Here is a 25875-nt window from a genome sequence, read left to right on the forward strand (position 1 = left end):
TACGGATGTCTCTGCGACTTCCGGTGCAATAACTGCATATCACATTCCTAACAATTGGAGTTTATTAGTTATATAGGTTATTAATGGTTAAAATGTCTCTAAACTCGAAAACGAATGGGTTTATGTATCCTAAGTCGTAATCAAACTGGATGGATGAAAATTACACGAAGTAGAGCTTGAAATGTATAAGTTCGTCGGCAATCAGTGAAATGCAAATATACAACGTAATACAAAAAATCAATACTAGAAAAGTTTGCTGAGAAGCAACACAAAAAATCAGAAACACGGTTTTCTTTCCTTCAGGCTTGCAATTTGTTGGCCAAATGCCATAGTTTCTTGTTATTCCACAAAACTGCCGCCTGTAAACAAGTTGTTTTCCATCGTTTTTCCATTGACCAATGTGCTTAACATTGATTGCTTTGGTTCATTATGACAAACGCCTCACAAATGCGCCCTGAGCTGTTTATTCTTCCTCTTTACATGTGCAAACATTGCAAAAATTTTTTGACACTTTCTTCCTTTTGACCAACAATTGATTAATATTTATTTCAAAGGACGTCTAAATGGTAAAATTGAATTATCGTTCACGAGTCGCAGGTTTCTTTTCTTTTACGACAATTTTAAAGTGATCGTCCACATCCATCTCAAACCCGTCCTTAATGATTTCGGATGTCTTTTTTTTTTTTTTTAATTCCCTTACGCACAGATTTCCCATAGAAACGGATCCTTTGGGGCACTTCAGGTTTTGCGTTGACTCTTCAGGTTTTACTGGGAAGTATCCAGATATAACTTGCCTCAACTTGATACAAAATTTCTTTTCTGGCAGCCAGTACGTTCCGGCTAAAGAGTTTTGGTAAAGTATATTCTACTTTGTTCAATAAAAGATATGTATTTCATACGTCGGCAATTAGATGACTCCTCTGTCGGTGGCTGTGGTTCACATCTTCGCTTTTTGGGGCTAAAAACAAGACCATCCTTGCAAGACCTCGATGAACTACAGGTCAGATCGAGGAAACCCAGCATTAGAATAAGAACTAAATACCTTCGAACCATTGGGAATACAAAATAGAAATAAATATTACGTTTGGCATTATGGAAATACTTTAACTAGACAAATATCGGTTGGACATGGTAGTTCCATATGCACAGAAAAAAAACACTTGTAAATAAACAAATCTGTTATTGTTAACAACCCTCGCATTTTAAATGGAGGAGATTGGCTTATAAGTAGAAAACTCTTGTAAATTCATTTTTCCATATTAAGGTACGAAATTATTCCTGTCATATATTTAATAATCAGGTCGCCATATTGCATATATATCAGGATGAAAGACTTTTTTTTATTTGCATATACACATTTATATTTTGCATATTCGCCGTAATTACTTTATCTCAACCCAGAAAAAATCGGACCTTTAATGTAATTTACCGCTCCATAATCGTATTTGCACACTATAAACGGAATTTAAAACAAGAGAATGCAATGGTCGAGTTAATCGACTATCAGATACCCGTTACACAGCGAGGGTGAGTACCAGACTGAAATGTCAAAATTCACTTTATATATCGCTAGAAATTGGCAAGTCCTCCAGATAAACTTACCTCCATATAAATTTCGACTAACACCCAGATAAATTAACTACCAGATAAACGAACTACTCCATGAGTAACGGGTATAACGAGGCAAATAAATTCGATTCACACGTACTGACGAATATTTTGACAGGCAATCTTGATAATATTTTGTTGCACATCTCGCTGGTTTGTATATATATTTTTATATTCATTTTTGTGGTGGCATGCATATGTAAAACGAAAATATGTGTTCCATAAATGGATATTGACTGAACAGCAATAAAAAAATCACAATCATTAGTTTCTTGTTTTTCATTCAAGTCGAAGTGTGCTGAAAGCATACAGGCTGTCAATGATATATGAAAGTATTAAGACAGGAACACAAACCGTTTCCGTCTTCAATATTTCAGACACTTTGTGAACCTTGTTTGAGTTTTGATTAAGGCACAAATTGTTGTCCATTTTGTATACACAAAAGCAGCGAACAAGTGGAGAAAGGGTTGTATGCAAAACCCCAAAAGGTTTTTCAACACCATCAACCAGAATTAATGCATTGTTCTGGCAGCAAAAACCCAACTCAGTCCAAACAAATATCATTTAATTTTTCATAGTGCTTGCCTTCATTTTATTTGTGTAAAAATCCTTTTATGATTTTATCTTTTAATTTTAGAGCGTTTTGTCTGGAATAACCTCAAAATTAGGTGTCATTATTTTTAATAGCCTCGCCACGCCTTTTTTATAGTTATTAATGCTGAATGCCGTAATGGGCTATTTTGGGTTCATTAATTTAGTTAGGATTAAGTTCCATTGTTCGACTATGAACCAAAGTAATTCACCTTTTGGCCATTGGGTTCCATTGCTGGCCCGATGGCCATTTTCCGTACCCACCAACGGCATTGAAAATCATAATCAATACCACAATCATAGAAAAAAGTTCCATTCAGAGTAAGCTATTTTCCAGTTTGGCTCCCACTCCCCAACACTTATTGATTAGCCAAGGCTTGGCCTTTCGAATGTCCCACAACTGCCAGGATCCTTCGCTCCACTGGGAGCAGTAGCTGACCGAACGGAAAATGACAAATTACTGAGCCACCGCACCTGTGGCAATCGAAGAGGGTAAAATGAAAATTTGGCCACAAACACGTTAGCTGGGCCTGCGGCCAATAAATGGTAGAATGATTGCAATAGTTGATAAAATTGGGTTCTTTGATGCGGAGAATTTTTTATAAATTACTCAAAGCTTAATCGATTAAAGCCTCAAAGTTAATATCCTAACTAAGAGTAGGTTCAACTATAATTTAAAATTCCCCTTGAATTGAAATTCTATAATTCATGTGCTTAGCCTAACACTTTACAAAACAAAGCCGTAATGCCTCCTACTTTCTCTACATTCATCGTAGTGCCGACACAGTTACCAATTTAAACAATAAGTCGTGTGTCAACTGGGCGTATACACGATATTCTTCTAAAACAAACTGAATATATCTACCTACATGCACTCAACGAGTTCATATGCATTTCACTGCAAAATTCATTCAGTATGAGAGGGAATTTCGAAAGCTAGGGATAATGTTTTTTCTGTATAATTTTATGTTACCATGGCAATGTCATCAAAGCTTAAGCCTTTAAAGTCGGTTTTAGTCCTTGCAAAGAATGCCTTATCTTCTTTTGCTGAATTCGTATATAAACACCTTCACAGTGAGAAAACAACTTAAATAACGCTTAATAGGCCGCAGTCAGGCTCCACGAAAGTCAATTCAATTTGCATAATTTCCATATTAATAGCACTGGATGGCTCCACAAAAGAGATACAAAACTCAACTGATGGCAGCGTCACTCCTTCCGTTTTTCCACCCAATGACCGACCTGCTGCCACTCGGGTCCTGAACATCCTTCTCTCGGCCAGAAGGCATCGTGTAGCCACGGCTTCATGCAGACGAAAGGACACAGCCGCTGTTTATGACAGCTGTGATTGAGGCCATCATTGACAACGTTAGCTGGTCGCTGGAAATGGCCAGTTGGCGGTACAATCGCAATCGCAATCGCATTGGTTGTCCTCTCGCTAATGGAAAAGTGCCTGCAATTGTGGCATACGAGACATTAGTTGTCACACAGAGAGATATATCTTGACTAATATTTCTTGAATGTTTTTAAACTCCCACTGCAACCATAGCGTTTCAGTTTAGGCTGAGTGGATATTTCAATTATAGTAATAGATATTTATTGTTTTAATGCAGCAATGCATTTCAAAATTGCAGTGTACAGATACTTCTGAGCGAAAAATCTCCTTGTCTGGCCAACGAAGACGATGGCCGTTGAGCCCCGTCTAATAAGCTGACAAATTGGCATACAAATCACAAGTCCACACGGATAGCTCAGCACCTACATTGTGCTCGCTGGGAGGGTAATAAAGCAATCTGTGGAATATCGGGTCGACAAACTACTTGGCACCTCGTTTCTCTTCAGCCAAGATGCAGCCAGAGGTGCTGACACAGAGTTTCACCTATGACAAACATGTCTTATCAACATTTATGGCACTTTTATGAGGCGCTGGCGCACTCACGTGCCCGTTAAACTTTGGCGTGAGTTCGGGGAAAACCATTGGAGCGCAAAATGGAGCAATAATCCTGGAGAAGTTTACCGATGAAAATACGAGGCAGAAGGCGAAGCACCTGAATAATAAATAGGAGCTGTGGGGATAACTTAGTAAGATCACACGCTTTTCCTTTCATGTGTTTAACAAGCTCGCACTTTAAATTACTACCTCGCCATATATATGCGATTATAAATCTGCCCCTAGAACGATTTAACCTTTAACCCCTCACTACTCATATATGTACAGGAGCAGGAGCACCATTATGATGACGCGTAAAAAAATAGCTGCGCAACAAAAAACGCGAATCCTTATTTAGAAACAGGGTGCGTTTATCGCTTTAGATTAAACAAATAAGTGCGTGGAATAGTTTAAATTTTTAATGATTTTTCTATCATTACAGCAAGGCCACAGTTCACATGCTCCCTTAAACCTTTTAAATATTAACAATAAAATTGCCCTGTTTAACTGCCAATTTAAATGGCCCTGCTATCGTATTTCATGGCCGTGAAACATTGCACAACCTTTAAATAATTGATGAAGTAAATAATTTGATTGGGAATCGGCAATGCAGAGAAAGACTTTGCATGCAGGTTTAAGCTAAGAGTAGACATTCCCCTCATGGCCAGCCATAATGAACTGGATATTGCTATATATACGAGTCCTTTTCATTTCCTCCGTGGGCTGACCATGCTGACGTCCTACGGGCATTTATGGCTTTCATCTGGTAATCAATGTAATAATTGCCAAGTGCTTTGATTACTGTGCTGTTGCATTTCCGTCCGTCGGAATTGTTGCTTTAATTATGTGGAGCCGTCCACTAATGAGTTGCCCAGCTCGCGGAGATGGAGATGGGTCCTAATTGGTTCGTTGGTTGCTAGGTGGGAACTCTCGGACGCAGGCAATCGACGAGGTTAAATGGACCAAAGCGATGGCAAAAGGTTAACGGATAGCAAACGATAGTCATTAAGCCAGATCCATTTGGCTGTGGATGGTTGAAAGCAGAAAAAATATCAGATCGAGCTAATGTTGTATCGAGCAATCATCGCCAAGCTCTCCATTTAAGATTTCCCTTGCTACTTAAGCTGTAGCCGAAAGTTGAGTTAATTAAGATACGTAGTTCTTATATAAAGGAAAGCTAATGGACTATATGATCAAGTAGAGAAAACAAGAAATAACCAGAAAGAGGACTCTGAGCTATTATGCTCGTATAAGTTCTTACACCTGACTGAGTCGCACACTCTTTGGCGCGCTTCAAAGAACGCACGTCCTATTATCCCAGGCACATTTATCTCACACGGGATTCGTATGTAAATCTAAGAGAAGACCGATTGCATAACTTGTCACAAATTCGTCGGCAATCTGAACAAATGCCGCCTGCTTATGCTAATGTCTTTCTCATGTCCTGGGGCGAGACTCAGACAGATAACCGCAGTCAGAAACGCCAGTTGTTACCTTAAGCGTTGCGAATCTGACGCAATGCAAGACAAAAGGTCAAATGTCAAACAGGAAATATGCTAAATATGCAAAGGGCCTTCAGAAGGGGCGAGCAAAGGGGTAGAGCAACCAACAAAACCACCAGCCCCAAAATGGCATATGCTCCTCTATATGTTTCCCATCGATAAGATCAGGTCGATACACCTGGCGTATATGAAAGTGTGGAAGAACTGTGGAACGAAGTCTCCGGAGACAACCCAAGGTGCAAACAAGGAAACTAATTGAATTTATGCTAATTAACCCACCGTGACTGGGGCATGCAGCGTTAATTATGGCATCTCCGACATACGGGGCGTATGCGTAATGCAAATGAAATTCTAATCAATTGCCTGGTAAAAATTTGCATAATAACCATGAAGTCGCCTTGGCTAGAGCAAATGGAGCAGGCCAACACGCATTATCAATCACTAATCGATGAAATCGATAAGGTTAAAAGTAAACACGCAAAAAGGGGGCCACCGAGCCCCACTTCCCCACGCTTTTCTGTCTAATTAGGCAATGCGTTGTCTCTACTCCGTGTTTAGTTACCAATTCAACGGGCTTCCAGCTGATGGATTTCACCTCATATATTGCGCTTTTGGCTGCAGTTGCGGATCCGCCACCTTTCCATATATCGCCCGAAACCCCTTCTATTTGCCCTCTGGGTTGGTGCCCTTCAATCATTTTTATTTCATGATTTATTCATCTAGACTCTCGAAATGCTTTTCGCTCAGTTGGATCTGCGGCAGCCGCAACATTTTAATGGCATTTTTAGCCACCAAAGTGCGCAAATGGTTATATCCTTATCTGCCGTCTTGGGACCCGGAACAGTTGCCAATTTTTATTTTTATTTTTCTGTGCTGTAACATCGCGCTTTCCGGGACATATAAAGAGTTCCCATCTTTAATTGTAATTGCAAATTTATGTTTCAACTTTTTTAGGTTTTGTCTAAGAGCCTTTCGCAATTGGCCTAAAGTTATTAAACGATACATAGTATGTACTCCGTAAAGTGAAGAGAGTATTACTTTAAAGAAAGAGTTATGTGAGTAATGCATATATTCTTAAAATAAAAGTACGTCCGTTTCATAGAGAGATAAGGTTTGTTTTTCCTTTTTTGGTACACAATTCTCAGTCCTAGTCCTGCCCATTTGAACTTATTCCTTCTAGCTTCCACCCATCAAGGTGTCCCTGAATTTTCCCTTAGTTTTCATTCCTCAAAGAACTACCGAGGAATGAACTAAGGCAATGGAACGTTGGTTATGAAATACTGTAAAAGTCGTAACTGCTCAAATGTTAAGTCGCAACTCACTCAAAATTGAGCCAACCTTGCTCCAACAGGCAACTGGTAAAGGTAACCCAAAGACCTACATTATGCAGTGGAAAGCTTTCAAAGCTTACGACAAGCAAGGATGTTTAAGCTTCGAGTAAATATCCCTCGTTGAAAAAGGAAATACCTTTAAATACTGTTTTAGAGATAAACAGTTCGTTGTTTTATTTCACTTAAACAAACAAATGTAACTTTGATTTTTGTGCATCGTTATACATAGCTTAATCTGCATTAAATACATACATACACACTGGTATATACACGGATATATATAACTTAAAGCTTGCATTAATAAGGCTAATTGATTCTAAATCGTTTCTGCTTAGCCTAAAGAATGGCTATCTAAAGCGCTCAAGATTAAATCAGTGGAGATCGGAATCGTCCACGCGAACTGGTTTTCGCGACAGATAAAGAACAATGATGGTGGTCAAGGCGCTGACCAGGAATATAACGTCAAACCAACGATGGTAGAAGTTAAAGTGCAGATTTCCCAGAACCTCGGTGATGATCACACGATACTCGGCTGGCATGTTCATGCGCATTAGCAGCACCGAGGAACAGAAGTACATCCCCATTATCTGGCCCAAAATAAGTACTATAATGTTGCTCGACTTGCTCGATGAAATGCGGTAGAAGAACTACAAAAAGGTAAACAGAGCATATAGCACAAGGTAAACGTAATAAATTACACAACTTACCTTTGTGAGCGTCAGCAACAAGCCTCTGATCGAGGTGACCACAATGCAGCCGACGAGCAGAAATGATATATACTGATTCCAAAACGCAAAGTCAATGTCAAAGCCGCACCAGTGTATGGCAATTTCTAGGCCACGTGTGACTGGGTCCTTACGACCGACTCTATCGAAGATGATGTTGATGCAACACTGTAAAATAAACGTCCAATTAATCGAAACTATAAAGTTTTTTAATTAGAGACCTACCATAAATATCTTATAGACACAATAAACACTAAAAAAATGTCCCAGGACATTGAAGTACTTTCCCTTCAATGTTTGAGACCATCTTTGGCGTTCTTCCATGTTCTTCAATGAACTGAGTTCCAAGAAAACAGAGCGTAATAGCTCCTCCAACCCATATACTTCCTGTTTTAATTGATTGATGTCTGGAAATTAAAGGAGAAGAATTAGACATGACAACTTAGATATAACAGGGTTTCATCTAAAACAACCTTCGCCATTGCTCGTGTTGCGTTGGACCGCCGATGTAAGCATATCCCAAATTCTGGGTTTGGCAGGATGCAGTTTGTTGTGATTATAGACAGCCAGGGCAATCCTACGCTTCTTGGCCGTTAGCATGTCTACCGTCAAAGCCAATCGTCTTTCGAAGCAGATGATGTCATTCCGAGACACTGGCCTGCCAAACAATAGAAAAAAAGGAAAAGTTGACCAGAGATAAGAATGAATTTATGGCAACCCATTACTTGATGAAATAGGCCATACTGGTGTACGGATAATTGACGGCGCCAAAGCCCGAAAGTATGGCCATAACAGTGACCCCAATCACACTTATCCGGGAAACGCCCTGTTCGATCGTAAAGATTCCATGAGAGGCGCTCAGCAATGGAAAGGGCTCGCCAATCCGCCAAAGGCCGTAGAGAAAGACGAACCAACAGAATGTGGTCAGAATTCGGACCCATCTATCGGAAACTAAAAAGCAAAGATCAAGTTATGTGAGGAACTGGGGTAACATGTACTGACTTACAGAAGGAAATGCTGTGTAACACGGAGTAGCAAATGTAAATAGGTATCACAGCCGTCGTCATGAAAAGTAGTAACGTGAGACCCAGTCGCCAATGGAAGTACCTTGAACTGGACTCCAGAACGTCGATGATTTCGAATATGATCAACTCGAACATTGTTATGGATAAGGCGAATGTGGATGAAAAAATTAACTGAACGGATATGTGTCGTATTTCATAGTGCTTAAAGAGTTCTTTGTTGAAAAACAGCCAGCCGCCGGCGAAGAATATCATCTAAAATTTATTTGAAAAGAGTTATTGTACTTCACATATCCAAATTGAGACATCTACTTGCCTGCGACACGAACACGATAACACAGTCGCCCAGGAAGGCCATTTTAAAGCCTCGTTGCCTTCAGATTGGATATGTCAATTACTATCCAGATCGCCTTGTCACTGGCATTGCTTAGTTAAGCTAACTAACTTTAAAAACAATTGCTCTGCGAACTTAAAATGCCAACAAGCAAATATAAACAAAAAAGCCGAAAGACAAGCAATCGATAATTCGATAGCACGTGAGGAAGGGGTGTTTTTATACTGTATAATATACCGTTTGGTATTTAATAGAAGCGATGGCTGTGCTGTCACTTTAACTTGTTGCAGCATCTAGCTTTGTTTAGTTCATGCACAATAACAATTACGAATGAAACATAAAAGGACTTTCACCATAATTACTAATCATTACTAATCTAAAAGTAACTAAAATCTAATGAATTCTAATATTATATTGGTAGCACCGATTGCTTGTATAATCCATTATTGGCTATAGCCGCTTTTAGCTTTTTTGTTCGATTTTGTCTTTTTTCTCTGTTAGCTCTGACAGCACTACTGGCAAAACTGGCTGATTGGACAATGTTTATTAAATGATTACTTGCTGGATGCGGATCCAGATGTTCGACAAAATCTCAGGGAAGCGGAAAGGACAGCGATGGCTTGCTATTACCGCCAGCACGAGGACACCACGGTGACGGTGCCAAAGTTCACAAACGAGAGCTCCAGCGGCGGAGTGACCTACTACGACATCAAGGTGCGAGTGGGCAAGGTGGAGTGGCTGGTGGAGCGCCGCTATCGCGACTTTGCAAATCTTCACGAGAAGCTGGTTGGCGAGATTGCCATCAGTAAGAAGTTGTTGCCGCCGAAAAAGGTACGCCCACCAAAGATTATACCCTAAATGTGCACAATGTAAATTATTACGTATTTTTAGCTGGTCGGAAATAAGCAGCCCTCTTTTTTGGAGCAGCGTCGTGAACAGTTGGAAACGTATCTCCAAGAGCTTCTCATCTACTTCCGGACAGAACTGCCGCGGGCTTTGGCCGAGTTTCTAGACTTTAACAAGTACGACATTATTTATCTCTTACAAGATCTTGCCAAATTGTTCAACGAAAGCGGGGATGCTCTGCTCAGCTCCAAGAAGGAATACAACCTTTCAGCCCTAGAGGTAAGTTTATCTTTGCTTTTTTTGTTAAGTTTAATTTTACACAGAAAAATGTCAAAATTATTAGTATTCGATTTTATCCAAACCATCCATTTACAGCTTAGAGATAACTTTAAAAACGTAGTCAAAGCTAGAAATATTAGTTACTCCGTGGGTACACTGCACAAACATCACACAAATTTCTCTTCAGAGCTGGAAAAGACCATAAATTCGGAGATTAATTTTAATAATATCAGCAACCTTATAAAGTTTGTCCGACAACATAGCAAGTGGTACCGAGATAATGACTGTATTAATCGCCACTATTTTAACTACATATTGCTGGATCCTCGAGTTACAAATAATCTAAGAGAACGGGCCAGTCATCTTCATCTAATGGATGTTTGGTATACCTTTCTAAGAGCCATATTCTATGTAGGCAAAGGCAAGGCCACCCGCCCCTATGTTCACTTAAAGAATGCCCAGAAACTGGTAGATGAAACCAACAGGCTTACATTAGTAAAGGACCCCAAACTGGCCTTAATTGTGTCCATATGGAAGTCGAATCGTGGAGTCTTACTAACCCGCGCATTTCAGGGAATCTCGTCACAAGATGCGCAAACTCGTGAGGCATCCATCATAGATGCTCTCGGTATGAATCATTTGACTAACCGGCGATTGGGTGTTTACTGTGGTCGAGCTCGAAGTTTATCGAATAAGGAGAGAAAATATCTGGGGATAGCTTTACTTTACAAATTGATGATGAAATTTCTGGCAACAAAAGAGAAAGAAATTGTTCCTCTAAACAACACCAAGGTTGCAATGGCAGCTTAATCAATATAATATATTAATAAACTTGTTAATGGAAATATAATCCTCACATTGGTTTTATTTGTTTCCGTTCCTTTCAGGTCTACGCTATTAGTGAACGGCTTAGTCTTCCCTGCCCACCGAGCCTGGATCGCGGTGGAAAGTACGACTTCTCGCACGTGCTGGACTTTTGTACCCAGCTTGTGGCATTGGTGGTCACCCCGGTCAAGGACAATGCTAGCTACGCCCAGGATTACAATACGGTGGATGTGCCAATCGATCGCAGCAATATCATTCCGAACAGACTAAGTTTTAATCTAAATGCCTTTCGTAATCTCAAGACGCTCAAATTTTCGGCCTTGTCCACCGAAAACATTGTGGACATCGAGCTTCTAAAGCCGACTCTCCAGACAATCTGTGTTCATAACACGACCATACAGAACATAAACCAAGTCCTGCTTTGCGACAATCTACACAAGCACTGTGATGTGCCAAGCCTGCTGCCAGAGACTATCCTTGCTTCCACCTCCGGATCCGGTTCCGCCACTTCAAATGGTAGTGCCTTGGTCAGTGCGGATTCGTGGAAAGAGATAACAGAACTAGATCTGACAGGCAATCTGCTTACCCAAATCGATGGCAGTGTAAGAACAGCTCCAAAACTCAAGAGCCTAATCCTTGACCAGAATCGAATACGGACCGTCCAAAACCTGGCCGAACTTCCCCAACTCCAGTTGCTTTCGCTATCTGGGAATCTTATAGCAGAGTGTGTAGACTGGCATTTGACGATGGGAAACCTAGTCACTCTAAAGCTAGCTCAAAACAAAATCAAGACTCTGAGTGGTCTGCGAAAACTGCTTTCACTGGTTAACCTGGACCTTAGTTCGAATCAGATCGAGGAGCTTGATGAAGTTAATCATGTTGCCAATCTTCCGCTTCTAGAGACTCTTCGCCTTACTGGAAATCCGCTTGCGGGCAGTGTGGGTGAGTTTTAAAAAATAAATCATTTCAGTTTTGTATACTATATTGTACAAATATGCAGACTATCGCTCTCGCGTCTTGGCTCGATTTCACGAACGTGCTGCTGAAATATCTTTGGACAACGAGCCTGGTAATCAGCAGGAGTTAGATACTGCTTTGGTTTTGTCCGCCCTTCTGCAATCAAAGCAACGTCAGCAACAAAAGTGATCCCTTTCACAGAAAGGGTATCGATTCCATATATAGAAAAATCTCCGCAAGAAATTATGGTTACAAAAGTATTTCTTTTTTGGTTATTTTTTTCAACTAAACCTTGTCTAGAAATATTTTTTTCTTAAGGTTGTGGACTTTAAACAGCTTAAAGATTTCTTTCAAGAATATTTCCCATGTTAGCCGTAATTTTAATTTATTTAAAGTGTTTTGTAAATTTCAGTATGTTTTGTAAATTGTAATATGTTTTCAGCCAAACTTTATTTGAATATGTTTTATCATTTCTGTCCACCTCGATGTGCAATAATTCAATGCTCACCTACAACAAAATATGTTAAGTAAATAAAATAAATTATATGTATATCCCGACACAAAAAGGCTCCTAATGAATTCCTAAATTGGATAACATAGTTAAGAAGCTTCTGATCATTGATAGGGCCAATCAGTCCTGATTATGTATAATTATTTCAATTACTGCCTAACTTATAAGTCTGCTGCAGGGATTTCAAGAAACCAATGCACAGCTAACCACCATGTACAACGTTCTGGTCTCGCTCCTGTTGTTATCTACTCGTGCCCAGATGGGCACTTCCACTCGAGGAAGTTACAACATTACTTTGCTGAGATCCGTGCTGACAGTCATCCGCGGCAGGGAGCATTGGAAAAATACTCCCATCTTCTTGGGCAGCCATACTAATTCGGATGACCTGAATACGTTGATGATTTGGCTTCAGTATTCGATGGAAGTAACTTGTCATACGGTGGATACATCTACTGCAGCCCATTACGAAAAACCTCTGGGTCACTTTAACATAATTGCGGATAATTCGGTTAGTTTGTTGTTTTGCCAAAGCTCACAGGAACTGATTTGGTTTAATATGGATAAGAGACTTCGTCGATTACGTAGTATTCGCCTAATTGTGATTTTATCTAACAAACGAAGTGAATCCTACAAAGCTATAATGGGCATCTTTAAAAGGCTGTGGCATTTTCAGTTCCTCAAAGTAATTGTTCTGCACAGAGATCGGGTTTACTCATATACTCCTTATCCAGTCATTCGATTCTTTAAGCTTGATCCCAATTACTATCCGCTCTTTCCACAAACTACAAACAATTTCCAAGGCTATGTGGTGTCTACCCCTGTGGAAAACGATATTCCGCGAGTGTTTTTCGTGCATGATCAGAAAACCGGAAGCAAGCAGATCAGAGGATTTGGATATCGCACATTTGTGGAGTATCTGCATCGCCACAACGGCTCATTACATGTAATTAATGCCCAACAAGAGCATGCCATCAACAGCAGTGTGAATATGGGACGGATAATGAAGCAAATTGTTGAAGGCCAGCTAGAGATTTCCCTGCATCCGTATGTAGATGTTCCGGAAAACGAAGGAGATCACAGCTATCCCCTGCTGATAGCTACCAATTGTCTTATTGTTCCGGTCAGGAACGAGATATCGCGCTACATGTATCTACTATTGCCTCTTAACCAATCGAGCTGGATACTGCTGCTCGGTTCAGTAGTTTACATCAGCGGAGTACTCTACTACATTCAACCGGGTCTGGAGCACCGCTCCTGGGGTCAGCGGATTGGGCTCAACATCCTCGATAGCATCAGCCGAATAATTTATATATGCTCTCCCTCCAGAACTTACAACCCACCCCTGAGGTATTTTATAGTTTCGGTACACCTTAGTATTCTGGGATTTGTGGTCACCAACCTCTACAGCATTATGTTGGGCAGCTTCTTCACCACCTTGGTGGTGGGCGAGCAGGTGGACAGCATGGAGCAGCTTATCCGACAACAGCAAAAGGTACTGGTAAAATATTACGAAGTCAGTACATTATTAAGGCATGTGGAACCCGATTTGGTGGACGGAGTAGCACAACTTTTGGTAGGCGTCAATGCCAGTGAGCAGGTGTCGGCTCTTCTGGGATTCAATCGAAGCTATGCTTACCCCTTCACCCTGGAGAGATGGGAGTTCTTCTCACTACAACAGCAGTACGCCTTCAAGCCCATCTTCAGATTCTCATCCGCATGCCTGGGCTCCCCGATTATCGGCTATCCGATGAGAAGAGACTGCCACCTGCAACCGACACTAAACATATTCATCATGCGGATCCAGGATGCTGGACTCCTGCAGCACTGGAAAGTATCCGATTTCAACGATGCCATGCGCGCTGGTTATGTTCGCCTCCTGGAAAACTTCCTTGGGTTTCATGCATTGGATGTCGATTCCTTGCGCCTGGGATGGGCAGTACTTATATGTGGATGGCTGCTATCCACAGTGATTTTCCTTTGCGAGCGCCGGCGGATTTGCCACTAATTCACATCATTAATCTTATAATAACCTTATTAGATTTATGGTTACCTAACCTGTCAATAAAAATTTGTGTGCCCTCCAATTTAATAATAATTTGAATTAATGCCAATTACTGAAAATTTGGTGACACCATTACCACATTAATACACTTTACTGACAAATAACTTCCAACCCATAACAAATAAAAGACGCAATTAAGGACGAGTAGATATATTTTAAAATTACATTGTATGTTTGTCATTTACAATTGATAAGGTTCCAATATTCAAATGATTTGAAAGGTATTACAGATATTTTAGATGTAAAGATACTAATCCCATTGAAGAGGATTGATTACGCCGGCCTAAACGGATCTGTGGAAAATACATAAGACCAGCATAATAATCCCTCGTGCAACTGAGATTTCGTTCAAGATGTTTCATTAATTTTAACAGGGCCTAATATGCAATTCTTAAATAGGTGCTATACAATTTATTTGCCTTCGTATTGTATGGTGATAAAGAATCCGTGATATGGCCAATGTGCGCTGAATATGAATAGTCTAACTAATAGTTCTGCCAGTGAAGAGTATAGTCGCGTGATTTGAGCTTTCCGTGAGGCTTGTATCATTGCGGATGGTGATGGTGCTGGGCGTGATAGTGCTGTTGCTCGGCGGCGGCCACTGCATCGAACATGGGCGTGTGCACCTCGCCCAGGAACTGGGGCGTGGGTGGAGCATTTGGCTCAGAGAGCTCTCCAATCAGAGGCATATCGATATCTGTGGCTAAAGAGCTTTGGCCGTAGTTGCTTAATCCGTAGGGCTGTTGCTGCTGGTGCTGTTGCACCACCGAAACTTGAGCATAATCTGGAGTGGGCTGTACCTGCTGCCGAGGATCCAGCATAACTGGGGCCGCTTCCATTTCTCCAAACTGTATTGGACCGGTCTGCTGAACCGGCATGCTCTGATGAACAGGCATATTCTGCACGGGCTCATGCTCAACCGGCGCCGATAAGTATTCCTGTTGAAGTTCCCTTTGTGGTTCATCCGCCTGTTCCTGCATCTGTTGCTGGTGTGCCACATGCTGATGGTGTTGCTGCAAATGATGATCCTCCTGCGGCGGCAACATGTCCGAGCTCTGGTCCGCGACATCATCAGCAGTCTCGCTGATGTCCGCTCCTTCGCCCGAGGTTTCTCCATCGCGACGAACCAGACCCAACATGTCCAGCATATTACGCTTGACGGCATTCTCGCTCGCCGCCTCCAAACTCGGGTAGCACGTGCTAAGTCCACAATTAGCCAAGTGCTGAGCCATCTTGTTGCCATTGCTGGTGGCAAAGCCGCAGATGCAGTGCATCTCCTGTGGCATATTCACCTCCATGGCGTCCACAAAGTTGCCATTACAATCCACGCCATGACGGAATTGAGCTCGCTCGCAACATGTCTGATAATTGCACTTAACGCAGTGTAGCCAACCACTAAAAATGGAAAAAGATTTGATAAAAAAAAGTGGTTAAATGAGTGCGTAGAGGACCAAAGCCTTATGTTATAAATTATTGCCTCACACATTCTAATGAGTTTCCCCCATGAGATCAATCAGCCACTATTAAATCAATTAGCTGCTGGCTTATAAACCCAAACCTGGTGTCCTAGCCCTTCACAATTGAATCAACCATCATGTGCAACGTGTTAACCATTCTGGTGTTTATTTTATTGCTGGCGCTGACAGGCGGCTCATACAATGTGACATTGTTGAAATCCATTCTAAGTCTCATCTCTACCAGGGAGCCATGGATAAATACGCCAATTTTTGTCGGACACCATACGCAAAGAGCCGATTTCAACGACTTGATTATTTGGCTCCATCAAACAATGGGAGTTACGAGCTTGACAGTGAATTCATTTCTTCAACCCGAAAATCTAAGACCCCTTGGTCATTTCAAAGTCACTAGATACAATGCCATTACTTTGTTCTTTTGTCATGATAGACAGGATATTTTATGGTTGACTCTGGATACAAATCTACGAAAACTCCGTCGCATTCGTTTGATCATTATTCTGCGTTCTCAAAGAAGTGGTTCGCAGAGGGCTATTAAAGCCATATTCAATACTTTGTGGCAATATCAATTCCTCAATGTTCTTGTCCTGCATAGGGATCAGCTTTATTCCTACACTCCGTATCCGACTTTGCGTTTTTTTAAACTTGATATTCATTCGAAACCGCTATTTCCACCTGCAGCAAGAAATTTCCAAGGATATGTGGTATCCACTCCGGCGGAAAACGATATTCCAAGAGTGTTCCATGTGTATGATCCATCTACGAAGCGCAGAAAGGTGCTGGGATACGCATATCGCACATTTGTGGAATATTTGGATCACTATAATGCCTCGCTTCGTTTGACAAACCCTGATGAAAATCTAGACCCCACAACTAGTGTGAATATGAACCGTATTTTGGAGTTGATAACAGACGGTCAATTGGAAATCTCTTTGCACCCATACGTTTTCACACCTCCAACGGCAGCCAAGAGTTACCCCTTGCTCATATATCCAAACTGCTTGATTGTGCCTATGAGAAATGAGATTCCCAGGCATATGTATCTATTGCGACCATTCCAATTGTACAGCTGGTACATTCTGTTATTCGCACTTATTTACATCACTGGAATTCTCTATTGGATAAGTCCGAAGCTGGATACAAATACATGGGCGCAGCGCTTGGGATTGAATTTTCTAGATGCCATATGCAAAATACTTTTTATCAGCTCGCCGACGACAATTTACAGACCAACATGGCGCCACATCATCATTTTTCTACAACTTTCTGTCCTGGGATTCATCTCCACAAGCTGGTACAACATTGAGTTGGACAGCTTTTTTACAACCATAGTAGTCGGTGAGCAAGTCAATACAATGGATCAGCTTGTGCACCAGCAGCAAAAGGTGCTCGTCAAGGAGTATGAATTCAACACATTGCTGCGCCATGTTGAGCCTCGATTAGTGGATAAAGTATCTCGGCTTTTGGTGGCCGTAAATGCCAGTGAACAGGTGTCCGCTTTGCTGAGTTTTAATCGCAGCTTCGCGTACCCTTTTACAGAGGAACGTTGGCAATTTTTTGCCATGCAACAGCAATATGCCTTCAAGCCAATTTTTCGCTTTTCATCCGCTTGCTTGGGATCGCCACATATTGGTTATCCAATGCGCGCTGACAGCCACTTGGAGCCATCTCTCAATTACTTTATATTGATGATTCAGGAAACTGGACTGCTAAATCACTGGCTAGTTTCCGACTTCAACGATGCCATGCGCGCTGGATACGTTAGGTTTCTAGATAATGTCCTGGGCTATCAAGATATCGATGTGGATACTTTGAGACTGGGCTGGAGTGTCTTGGGAATTGGTTGGATGCTGTCTGCTTTGGTTTTCTCTTGTGAATACTGGCACCTTTATCTATGGCGTGTCACTGCTTAATTAAATAAATGTTTTTGAACTTACGTGTAATGTGTCTCCTCGCTCGCGAAATCAGTGTTGCACTCGGCACAGGTTTTACCCTCCAGGAAAGCAAAGAATACTGGCCGCTTGTAGGTGGAAAACGGCGGCTGCTCGCGGTGATGGGTGCGAATCTTAGGCGGTGGTATCAACATCGAGTTGTTGAGTAAGAGACGCACCGGCCTATTGGTTTTAATCATGCTGACATGGTGCTGCACGGCGTGCTGTTTCAGATCCCCCTTCTCGAGGAAGGAAAGCGAGCATTTTTGGCAGCGCAGCGAGGGATCCCGCTTGTTGATGTGCTCGTTCAAATGCAAAAAGTAATGTTCGATGCGCAGTTGGTTAACAACGCCACGCTTTGAGAAGTAGAAAATCTAAAAAGAGGCATTTTTTTTTATAAAACTGCAGAAGATTACTTTTTGATGAATGCTACTTACATCCAAGCAATAGGGGCACTGTAGAAAGTTCTGATGCTTGTGGTCGTCATAGAAATGCCTGACCAAATCGCGGTGTGAGGATGATCGATAGCCGCAGGAGTGACACCAGTATGGTAGTTCCAGGGTGCTGTGGGCCTTCTGCAAATGAGCTGTCAATAGATGTAGGGAATTGTGACGCTGCTGGCATATAAGGCAGTAGTACGAGGGTGAGCCCTCAGTCTTCGTCTCAGTTGGATGCATTATCTGGTTGTGTTTGGCCAAAACCGACTCGGTTGGATGCTTCTCCAAGCAGAAAAGGCACTGGAACTGGTGCTGTTTGCCCTCCGGCGAAATATGCGATACTAAGTGGGTCTGGAGTTTCTCGTTGGAATCAAAGGAGTCGCCGTTCAGGCAGATTGGACACTCCACGGTCTTGGCCAGTTCGTTGTGAGCAGTTCGGGGTGTGCTATATGGGAAGATCTCGTTGTACTCGTCCGTACCGTCGCTTATTCCGTAGTATAGCTCCTCCAAGCCCCTTAGATCATCCTCTTCCTTCTTAATAACCATTGGAATCTTTTCATCTTTATCTTTCGGTTTTTTGATCAGGCCCTTAGCTCCCAGAGATTTAGACAGCATTTTTGATGCGGAGGTCGTGGCTCTGTCTCCTTTTGGCTGGTTGGTGCTGCCTGGTGGCCGACCTGGACCCTTTTTAATTGGCATCTGTGGTGGTGGAGTGCCTAATGCATTTGGTGGGCGGCCGCGCTTTACTCCAGGTGATGATATATCACGATCTTTTTCCTTCTTTAGAATCTTGTTAGAAACAACGTAGTCGGCATCGTTGATAGCTGAAATCGAAGAAAAATGTATTTACAATACTTATTAAGTTAAAAATGAGTTCATTGCAATTACACACTCGATAAAACTTAAACATTAAATTTGTCCATTTTAAGTGGAAACTGGTGGAATGTTCCAGACAATTTAATTAGTACTTGCTTTTTTGCGTTTTATCACTCCAAAAGAAAAAGTAAATCAAATAAAAACAGTTCTTAAATTTCTTGCAAGTTTATTTGGGCTTTCTCTAATGGGTTGGTTTTAAAACAATTTGACACGAGAAATGTCAGCAAGTAATGCTTAAATTGTATGTAAATATATCAATGATACATTTTACCTATAAAGATTATATAAATTCACAATTCACATAACACAATAAGTGGACCTGAGTTCAGCTGTTGGCTTTGATTAACCGAAAATAATTAAACAAAACGGAAACATTTCACTTTGGAGTGAGAAACGCAGGCACTTAATAGATTATCATAACGTATTATTCTATTCACGGCCTAAATAAAAACTGGCTAGAAAAGTACGAGAGTACTAACGTTTCTTGAGGCGCTTGGGTGCAGCATTGGCCGGTGTCTCCTTGTAGTTAGCCGGCAGAACACTCCAGTCCTTGAACGGATTGGTCGCCACCTAAACGAAAGAACTTTTAAATGCTGATCGCTAATACTTTTTCGGTTCTGCTTACCTGATACAGACGCTGAGTGATTGTTTCATTGGTGGTTACCCTTGTCTGCTCGGCAATGTGTATTATGATATTGTTGAATGCCTGCAGTGCATATGTGCCAAAGGATTCTCGCCATACCAGCTCGTCAAGGAATTGTTGAATCATCTGGCGCGATAGCAACGATAGCGTGTTCTGGAACATGCGGGGCACAATTCGTCGCAGGTATTCCATTACCGCAGAGTTGTTGTGCTTGGCTGTGTTGTCAGTGGCAGCAGCCTGGACTATATTTTTGAATCCCATGCTGAAGAGGGTGATCTTGTCGACAGTCAAGTCTATACAAATAGTGCTGTCCTTGTGCACCCAGCGTGACAGTGGCTCCAGAATGGCCTGGAACCGCTTTTTATAGTTACGATCGCCATCGGTGATTGGCTCTACTGCACGCAGGCGGATAGATTTCTCCGCGTAGTCATAGACGCCCAAAACTTCAACCTTTACTTGTCGCTGGGAGCCATCTTGGGATGTGGTTCCCAGGGAAATAACACCCACCTGTAAGAAGAGTTGAAAATGTAAATAAATTATTTTTTAATTATCTTCTAACATTTACCTCCACAAACTTTCCGGGGCCGCCCAGCTTCTTGCATTTTTGATGCACTGCCAGGGTGCAAATGGCTCTTAGCCAGGTGTAGATTCCTTTAATGTAAACACTGTCCACCTTAACCCACTGCACCACATTTTGAATACTGGTCTGGCATGCCCAGTGGTAAATTAACTTCAACAAGAATGTGGGCGGGTGCTGAGCTCCTTCGAAAATGGAGTTGTTGAATACGGACACGAAGCGATAGGGGCAACATTCGCTGATCCACACATAACCACCAGTGTAAGGGAACTTGGTCACATCCGAATAAATTCCTAAATATAAATTCCTTAATAAACGAACTCAATCGATTATATTTCTCTTACCCAATTTCAGCTCGTTGTTGCGATGGTTTATGCAGTGCTGCTGAGCGCGTAGAAGTCCCTCCTGGAGCAGCCACTCGCAGAATTTGTTGGGCGTGAGCATTAGGACCAGTTTAACCTTCGAGTCTAGCTTGCTGCGGGTAGCAGCCATGTCTTTGATCTTGAGGAAAGGCTTTGCCAGCACCACCAGAGATGGATATGTCTTGCCCTGCATCTTGTTATCCTTGCCCTCCTTGCCGTCTTTGCTGTCCTTGCTTTCGTCCGTGCTGCCCACCACCAGACCGCCCACTGAATTAACCTCGGCGGGGCGGTAGTTCTTCGGCGGCGACTCGATGTCCGGTTTGGATTCCTTGTATAGTTTTCCACTGCTCTTGGGTACAGGTGAAGAAGATCCACCAGAAGCAGAGGCCGCCGCCTTTTTACTGGATTTAGGAGAGTATGAGGATGATGCATTGGCCGCGGCCACTGCCTTTTTGCCTGCAGACAGGGCCAGTCGCTTGGCCAGCGGCATATCGTCGTCGCCCTCATCGGAGGACTCCAGGTAGGCGATGTTGGATGGCTGTCGTGGTGGGCGGCCACGACCGCGACCAGTGCCACCGCTTGGGGCGGAGGGTGTTGAGGGGCTGTCCAACGGCTTGGGTGGCTTTTTGGGCAGCGTCGCCTCCTTGAGCTCCTGCAGTACCTTGCCCTTGAAGGAGTAGGCCTGGAACACCTGACCGCTGAAGAGCTCCTTGCCCTCGTTGGCGCTAACCGCGCTCTTGAGTGCACCCTTCACCGCGTTGTGCTCGTTGGTAATCTTCTCGTAGTACGCCAACTGAGCCGGCGACAGTTCCTCCACCCAGAACTCCATGTCCAGGGAGATTTCACTTCTCGTTACGCGCGTCATCTTGCAGCTAACTTGTTAACCGACCACTGGGCCAGCGAAGGCGTTGTTTTAAAATAATTAAGCGCTAAATCAATTTTTTCTTTGCTCGAATTAGCTTTCTTTGCGTGGATGTACCTGCTTGAGTTCAAACATATCGATGGAAATATCGATAATATCGGCGTGGGTATTGTCGTGACAATCGCATGCTGGTGCATTAAGCAATAGTTTGGTAAAATATAAGCAAAGAGAAAATGATTATTTTAATTAACTTAAAAAATCATGTAAACGCAAACTCATGTGTTGTATATTCTGATAGTAAGTACGAGAAACAAAAGGGTTTGAAATTGTTAAATGGTGTAATTACATTTCAGACGGGCGTGCCAATGTGTTACGGTAGTATCGATGACCACAATGAATTTTAAAGGTGTATCGATGCTTTCCCAAGAGCCTGTAGCCCTGAGAGGTGGCGCGCAATTTAAAGTACGGCGGTATTTTACTAAATATTTCATAAGTTTTCATTATTACCAAATAAAATACAGATTTGTAGTTTAGTTAATTTTTTATTATATTAGACTAAAAATAACCTACTGAAGTGAACAGGTGCAATTGTAATGCAAAAAAGGTTAACATGCTAGGTTCGTATTGCGTTGTTCAGTCACCGTGAAGTTTCACTTTGAATTTATGACCACTTGTATATTATCATCAGCTACCAAAATCCCCGTTTAAGTGGTGACCAATGGAATTTTTTTTTATCACAATTGTATGTCGCTTTTTTATTTTCAGCGCATGCTTATGCATTATTTATGTCGTTAATTACCCGATCATAAAGAATTTCTTTAATATTCAGTCCCCACAGAAAGTCGATGTGATTCCACTTCTCCTCCGGCATGCGATATGCGCTCTTCAGGGCACTCGGATTCATGGTATACCTTAGACGATCCACGTCAATCAGACTGGCGAAGTAGTCGTTGTCACTGTAATAGAGATAGGTGGGCACCTCGATGCCCTCCACATCGTACTCCGGCGGAGTCTTGCTACTGTACTCCTTCTTGTTGCGCGTCGAGCCGTAGTCGAATTGCCGGAAGTATCCTGAATTATACTCCTGCAGATAGTGGAAGATCTGATTGACCGAACATCCCGCCGGAGTGGTGGCCATAATATCTGGGAGCAGGGTTTCGTTGATATACGGCGAGTTCCAGCCGCCCAGAAGGAATAGTGTGTTGGTGCACATGAATTGGGAAATGGCCTGATCGCTGCATACCAGAGCCCCGAACAGGTTCATTAGCTGAGTATTTGGCAGGAACTCGGCACTGCCGAACAGTTCGACGAAAGCATTGGGCTGACCAAGCAGAGGTCCACCGACGGTGGCCAATGGACTCTCCATATGCTCCATCCAGGCCACAGGAGCGAGCAAATGAGCGGATCGAATGCGACTCTTGAAGCGCGGAATCATCGAGTTGAGAACAAAGAAGGAGGTGGTACCTTGGGAGTGACCCACATAAGTCAGTTGGTCCACATTTGTCCAGTAAAGGACGTAGTCCATCATAGCGGGCAGATCATAGATTCCAATGTCGTGCCACTCAAAGTTCCAGAATGGCTGCAGCAGCGGCGACTTGCTGGCGTGCTTTTTGGAGTAGGTATTACCTCTGGCATTACCCATCCACACATCGTAGCCCGCTTCAGACAGCAGGTAAGCTAGTCCGCTGTGAGGTCCTGCAAGAACCCAATCCGAGGAGGAGCACAACAGACCGTGCATAAGGAACACCACTGGGCGGGGACCGTCGTTACCAGTGTTCTTCGAGTACGGGATACGGTGCATGGTGAGAATGTAACCATCCGAGGTTTGCACCTGGTGTTCTTCGATTTCGTAACCATGTCCCTTAGCAATGCTCACCTGAAGAGTAGACAAATATCGTGGTTAGTAGAGACTTTCGGTTGACAAAGGACTTGGCATCCTTAAACTTACAGTTGTCACCGAACTGGCTCGCCCCGCATCCGCAGGCAGGGCATTGGCCAGGCCCAAACTTAATAAAACCGCAGCTAACTGTACCACCAACATTTTGTATTCCACAGGTGCAGGTGCTTTGACCGCTTACTTGGCCGCCCGTGCCTTTTATATGCCCCCCAGGAACTTGATAAGGATTCCTAGATTTGGCTGCCTAATTTATGACTGTTTATTTTTGCCCGCAAAATGGATTGATTCGCCAAGACTGATAGATGGTGTGGGAAATTAGCTCCCAGTTGATTTAACGAATGGGTAGCGGTCATCAGCGATAAGGTTTCCTATCATTCCTTAATCTTGATAACTGCTGATTACGTATAATTGCTGAGTTTAGCAGCAATTAGTATTTCCTGTTCGGGCATAAGGTAAGCCTGAGATTACAAGACCTTTTTTCAGTCTATAAACTGACATGGCAAATCGTCAAGGGAAGAGTTTAAATAGCTACTAAATAATAAATATAACAAAATTATTAACTGATTTCAAATTATTTATAGTTCTATTTAATCCAAATAAAAGGATATGAATTCTATTTAAAATGCGCGCCATTTGTCTTTAATTTAAATCAGTCGATAAGTCCAAAAATCGATAGGAATTAAACAAATTGCCGCAATTAGTGTGGCCAGCTGGAATATTCTTGAAACGGTTTAATTTTTCACGAGGCGATTTTGTATTTTGGGAACAAACGACGCCGGCACACCAAAAAAAAAACATAAATATAAATAAATAAATAAATACCCACAAAGGATACATTATGAGGGATCGAGACCGCCGTGACCGTGATCGTGACAGGGAGAGGGATAGAGATCGGGATCGAGACCGAGATAGGGATAGAGAGCGGGACCGTGACAGGCGCCACAGGTCCAAGTCGCCCACCAGGAGCAGCCGGCAGATCTCAAAACCGAAGAAGAAAAAGTCCAAGAAGTCGAAGAAGTACTCGAGAAGGAGTCGCAGCAGCAGCCGCAGCACCTCGCGCAGCTCCTCCAGCAGCAGGAGCAGTTCCCGCAGCAGGCACAGCAAGAGCAGAAGCAGGGACCACCAAAAATCGCGATCCACTTCGCAAAGGAAAACCAGGGGTCCAAGTTCTGAAAGCAACTCTCGATCCGCAACCACACCCGCGGCTGTCCCCGTGAAGTCCATCGATCTGTTGGACACCAAGGTGCAAAAGGCGCTCGAGACCATAGACGAGGACACCTTTAAGCCGGAGTCCTTTTTTAGCTCAAGGGATGCAAAGGAGAGCTCTGAGAAGGTGATCATAGATCTGAACAACGAAACGGTCACAGTCGCCAACAAGCCAGCCATTGCAGTCCGAAACGAAGATGTAATATTCCATCCGAACGTGAGTGGGCTACCTGGTGCTCGCATTGCCATGCTAATAGTATTTGATTTGCAATTTCAACAGTTTCTGGGCGACCCCGATCAAAAGGCAGAGAAGTGGCTGCGCAAGCTCTACAATTACCGCCAGAAGTACATGCAGGAGTAGTTGAGTTTAGACTCTGTATTTATGAAACAATAAACCTATGCCTAAAATATATCGCTGCCCGTCTTTCGAGCGCGTTGCAGGGCTTCCTCCGGAGTCAGTTGCTCATTGACCGAGGGCTCTTTGGCACTGCCGTCGGCCTGCAGTTTGCCCGCCTTGAAATCTTCGATAATCTTCTGCGAGTAGACGGCGTTAAAGAGATCCAAGCTGGTGAACTCAGACTGGACGACATCCGGCGCCTTGTAGGACACGTATGGCTTTAGTTTACAATTGGTCAAATCCGGCACAATGATGTCCGGAATTTTCTCGGGAATCTCCACATACTGCCCATCGACAAGTATGCCAGTCTCGCGTACGCCGCGCTTGTGAATTGCTACCGGCGGATTGGCCAGCGTTTTCTGGGCTTCTTTCACCACGCGCGTTCCACGCTTGTTGTATACGTTGAATTTACGGAAATTCCGCTTGCCCTCTAGCACGGATGAAGTACTGATGGACCTTTGTTGGCACCGAAGTGCAATGGGCACTACTTTAATACAATTATTCATTTCTATTTGGCTATTCGACGACCAAAATGGTTAAATAACAAATGTGGATGAGGGAACAGCTGTTTTGATGGCTAGAGATGACACAATTTTCGATAGGCAATTAATCCTAGTTGGAAATGTATTGAAAAGCATTTTGTAATTAAAATTTTTTTAATTTTTCTAAAAATTACGAAAAAATTTTAT

The 25875-nt window shown here is 42.7% G+C and overlaps 10 protein-coding genes across 11 annotated transcripts; 4 read left to right on the forward strand and 6 right to left on the reverse strand.

The window, feature by feature from the left end:
• Positions 1-418: 418 nt before the first annotated feature.
• On the reverse strand, positions 419-1073 carry LOC26535999. Its single transcript, XM_015197460.3, has 2 exons — positions 900-1073; positions 419-840 (listed from the first exon to the last, which is right to left on the reverse strand). Exons 1-2 carry the CDS (start codon positions 1051-1053, stop codon positions 578-580), a joined length of 417 nt encoding a protein of 138 aa, XP_015052946.1. The 5' UTR covers positions 1054-1073; the 3' UTR covers positions 419-577.
• Positions 1074-2192: 1119 nt separating this feature from the next.
• LOC26535281 lies at positions 2193-2918 on the reverse strand. The gene is given in 3 exon segments (XM_015197407.2): positions 2193-2326; positions 2392-2410; positions 2413-2918. Coding segments are annotated over 3 exon segments (207 nt in total). The 5' UTR covers positions 2516-2918; the 3' UTR covers positions 2193-2241.
• A 4187-nt stretch (positions 2919-7105) lies between these two features.
• LOC6530488 (Golgi pH regulator) lies at positions 7106-9225 on the reverse strand. The gene is made up of 7 exons (XM_002091367.4): positions 9026-9225; positions 8694-8964; positions 8413-8638; positions 8161-8345; positions 7913-8094; positions 7670-7855; positions 7106-7609 (listed from the first exon to the last, which is right to left on the reverse strand). Exons 1-7 carry the CDS (start codon positions 9065-9067, stop codon positions 7334-7336), a joined length of 1368 nt encoding a protein of 455 aa, XP_002091403.2. The 5' UTR covers positions 9068-9225; the 3' UTR covers positions 7106-7333.
• Positions 9226-9550: 325 nt separating this feature from the next.
• LOC6530489 (nischarin) lies at positions 9551-12469 on the forward strand. Of its 2 annotated transcripts, XM_002091368.4 has the most exons (4): positions 9551-9874; positions 9935-10168; positions 11056-11935; positions 11994-12469. In XM_002091368.4, the coding sequence occupies exons 1-4, from the start codon at positions 9659-9661 to the stop codon at positions 12137-12139; spliced, it is 1476 nt and encodes a 491-aa protein (XP_002091404.1). In that variant the 5' UTR covers positions 9551-9658; the 3' UTR covers positions 12140-12469. The 2 variants fall into 2 exon arrangements, with proteins under 2 accessions (XP_002091404.1, XP_015052689.1); XM_015197203.3 differs by lacking the exons at positions 9551-9874; positions 9935-10168 and adding an exon at positions 10187-10960.
• A 146-nt stretch (positions 12470-12615) lies between these two features.
• LOC6530490 lies at positions 12616-14687 on the forward strand. Its single transcript, XM_002091369.3, has one exon. It carries the CDS (start codon positions 12673-12675, stop codon positions 14464-14466), a length of 1794 nt encoding a protein of 597 aa, XP_002091405.2. The 5' UTR covers positions 12616-12672; the 3' UTR covers positions 14467-14687.
• Positions 14658-21822, reverse strand: LOC6530491. Its single transcript, XM_002091370.3, has 7 exons — positions 20807-21822; positions 20451-20755; positions 19868-20392; positions 19722-19812; positions 18367-19190; positions 17936-18303; positions 14658-15918 (listed from the first exon to the last, which is right to left on the reverse strand). The coding sequence occupies exons 1-7, from the start codon at positions 21687-21689 to the stop codon at positions 15069-15071; spliced, it is 3846 nt and encodes a 1281-aa protein (XP_002091406.3). The 5' UTR covers positions 21690-21822; the 3' UTR covers positions 14658-15068.
• Positions 15914-17934, forward strand: LOC6530492. Its single transcript, XM_002091371.2, has one exon. The coding sequence runs from the start codon at positions 16118-16120 to the stop codon at positions 17909-17911; it is 1794 nt and encodes a 597-aa protein (XP_002091407.1). The 5' UTR covers positions 15914-16117; the 3' UTR covers positions 17912-17934.
• A 588-nt stretch (positions 21823-22410) lies between the features above and the next one.
• On the reverse strand, positions 22411-23764 carry LOC6530493 (lipase 3). Its single transcript, XM_002091372.4, has 2 exons — positions 23635-23764; positions 22411-23562 (listed from the first exon to the last, which is right to left on the reverse strand). The coding sequence occupies exons 1-2, from the start codon at positions 23725-23727 to the stop codon at positions 22459-22461; spliced, it is 1197 nt and encodes a 398-aa protein (XP_002091408.1). The 5' UTR covers positions 23728-23764; the 3' UTR covers positions 22411-22458.
• A 577-nt stretch (positions 23765-24341) lies between these two features.
• On the forward strand, positions 24342-25199 carry LOC6530494 (probable splicing factor, arginine/serine-rich 7). Its single transcript, XM_002091373.3, has 2 exons — positions 24342-25006; positions 25070-25199. The coding sequence occupies exons 1-2, from the start codon at positions 24422-24424 to the stop codon at positions 25148-25150; spliced, it is 666 nt and encodes a 221-aa protein (XP_002091409.1). The 5' UTR covers positions 24342-24421; the 3' UTR covers positions 25151-25199.
• LOC6530495 (39S ribosomal protein L41, mitochondrial) lies at positions 25151-25768 on the reverse strand. Its single transcript, XM_002091374.3, has one exon. It carries the CDS (start codon positions 25690-25692, stop codon positions 25192-25194), a length of 501 nt encoding a protein of 166 aa, XP_002091410.1. The 5' UTR covers positions 25693-25768; the 3' UTR covers positions 25151-25191.
• Positions 25769-25875: the final 107 nt, after the last annotated feature.

This window comes from Drosophila yakuba, chromosome 2R (genome assembly GCF_016746365.2).
Source record: "Drosophila yakuba strain Tai18E2 chromosome 2R, Prin_Dyak_Tai18E2_2.1, whole genome shotgun sequence".
NCBI lineage: Eukaryota > Metazoa > Arthropoda > Insecta > Diptera > Drosophilidae > Drosophila > Drosophila yakuba.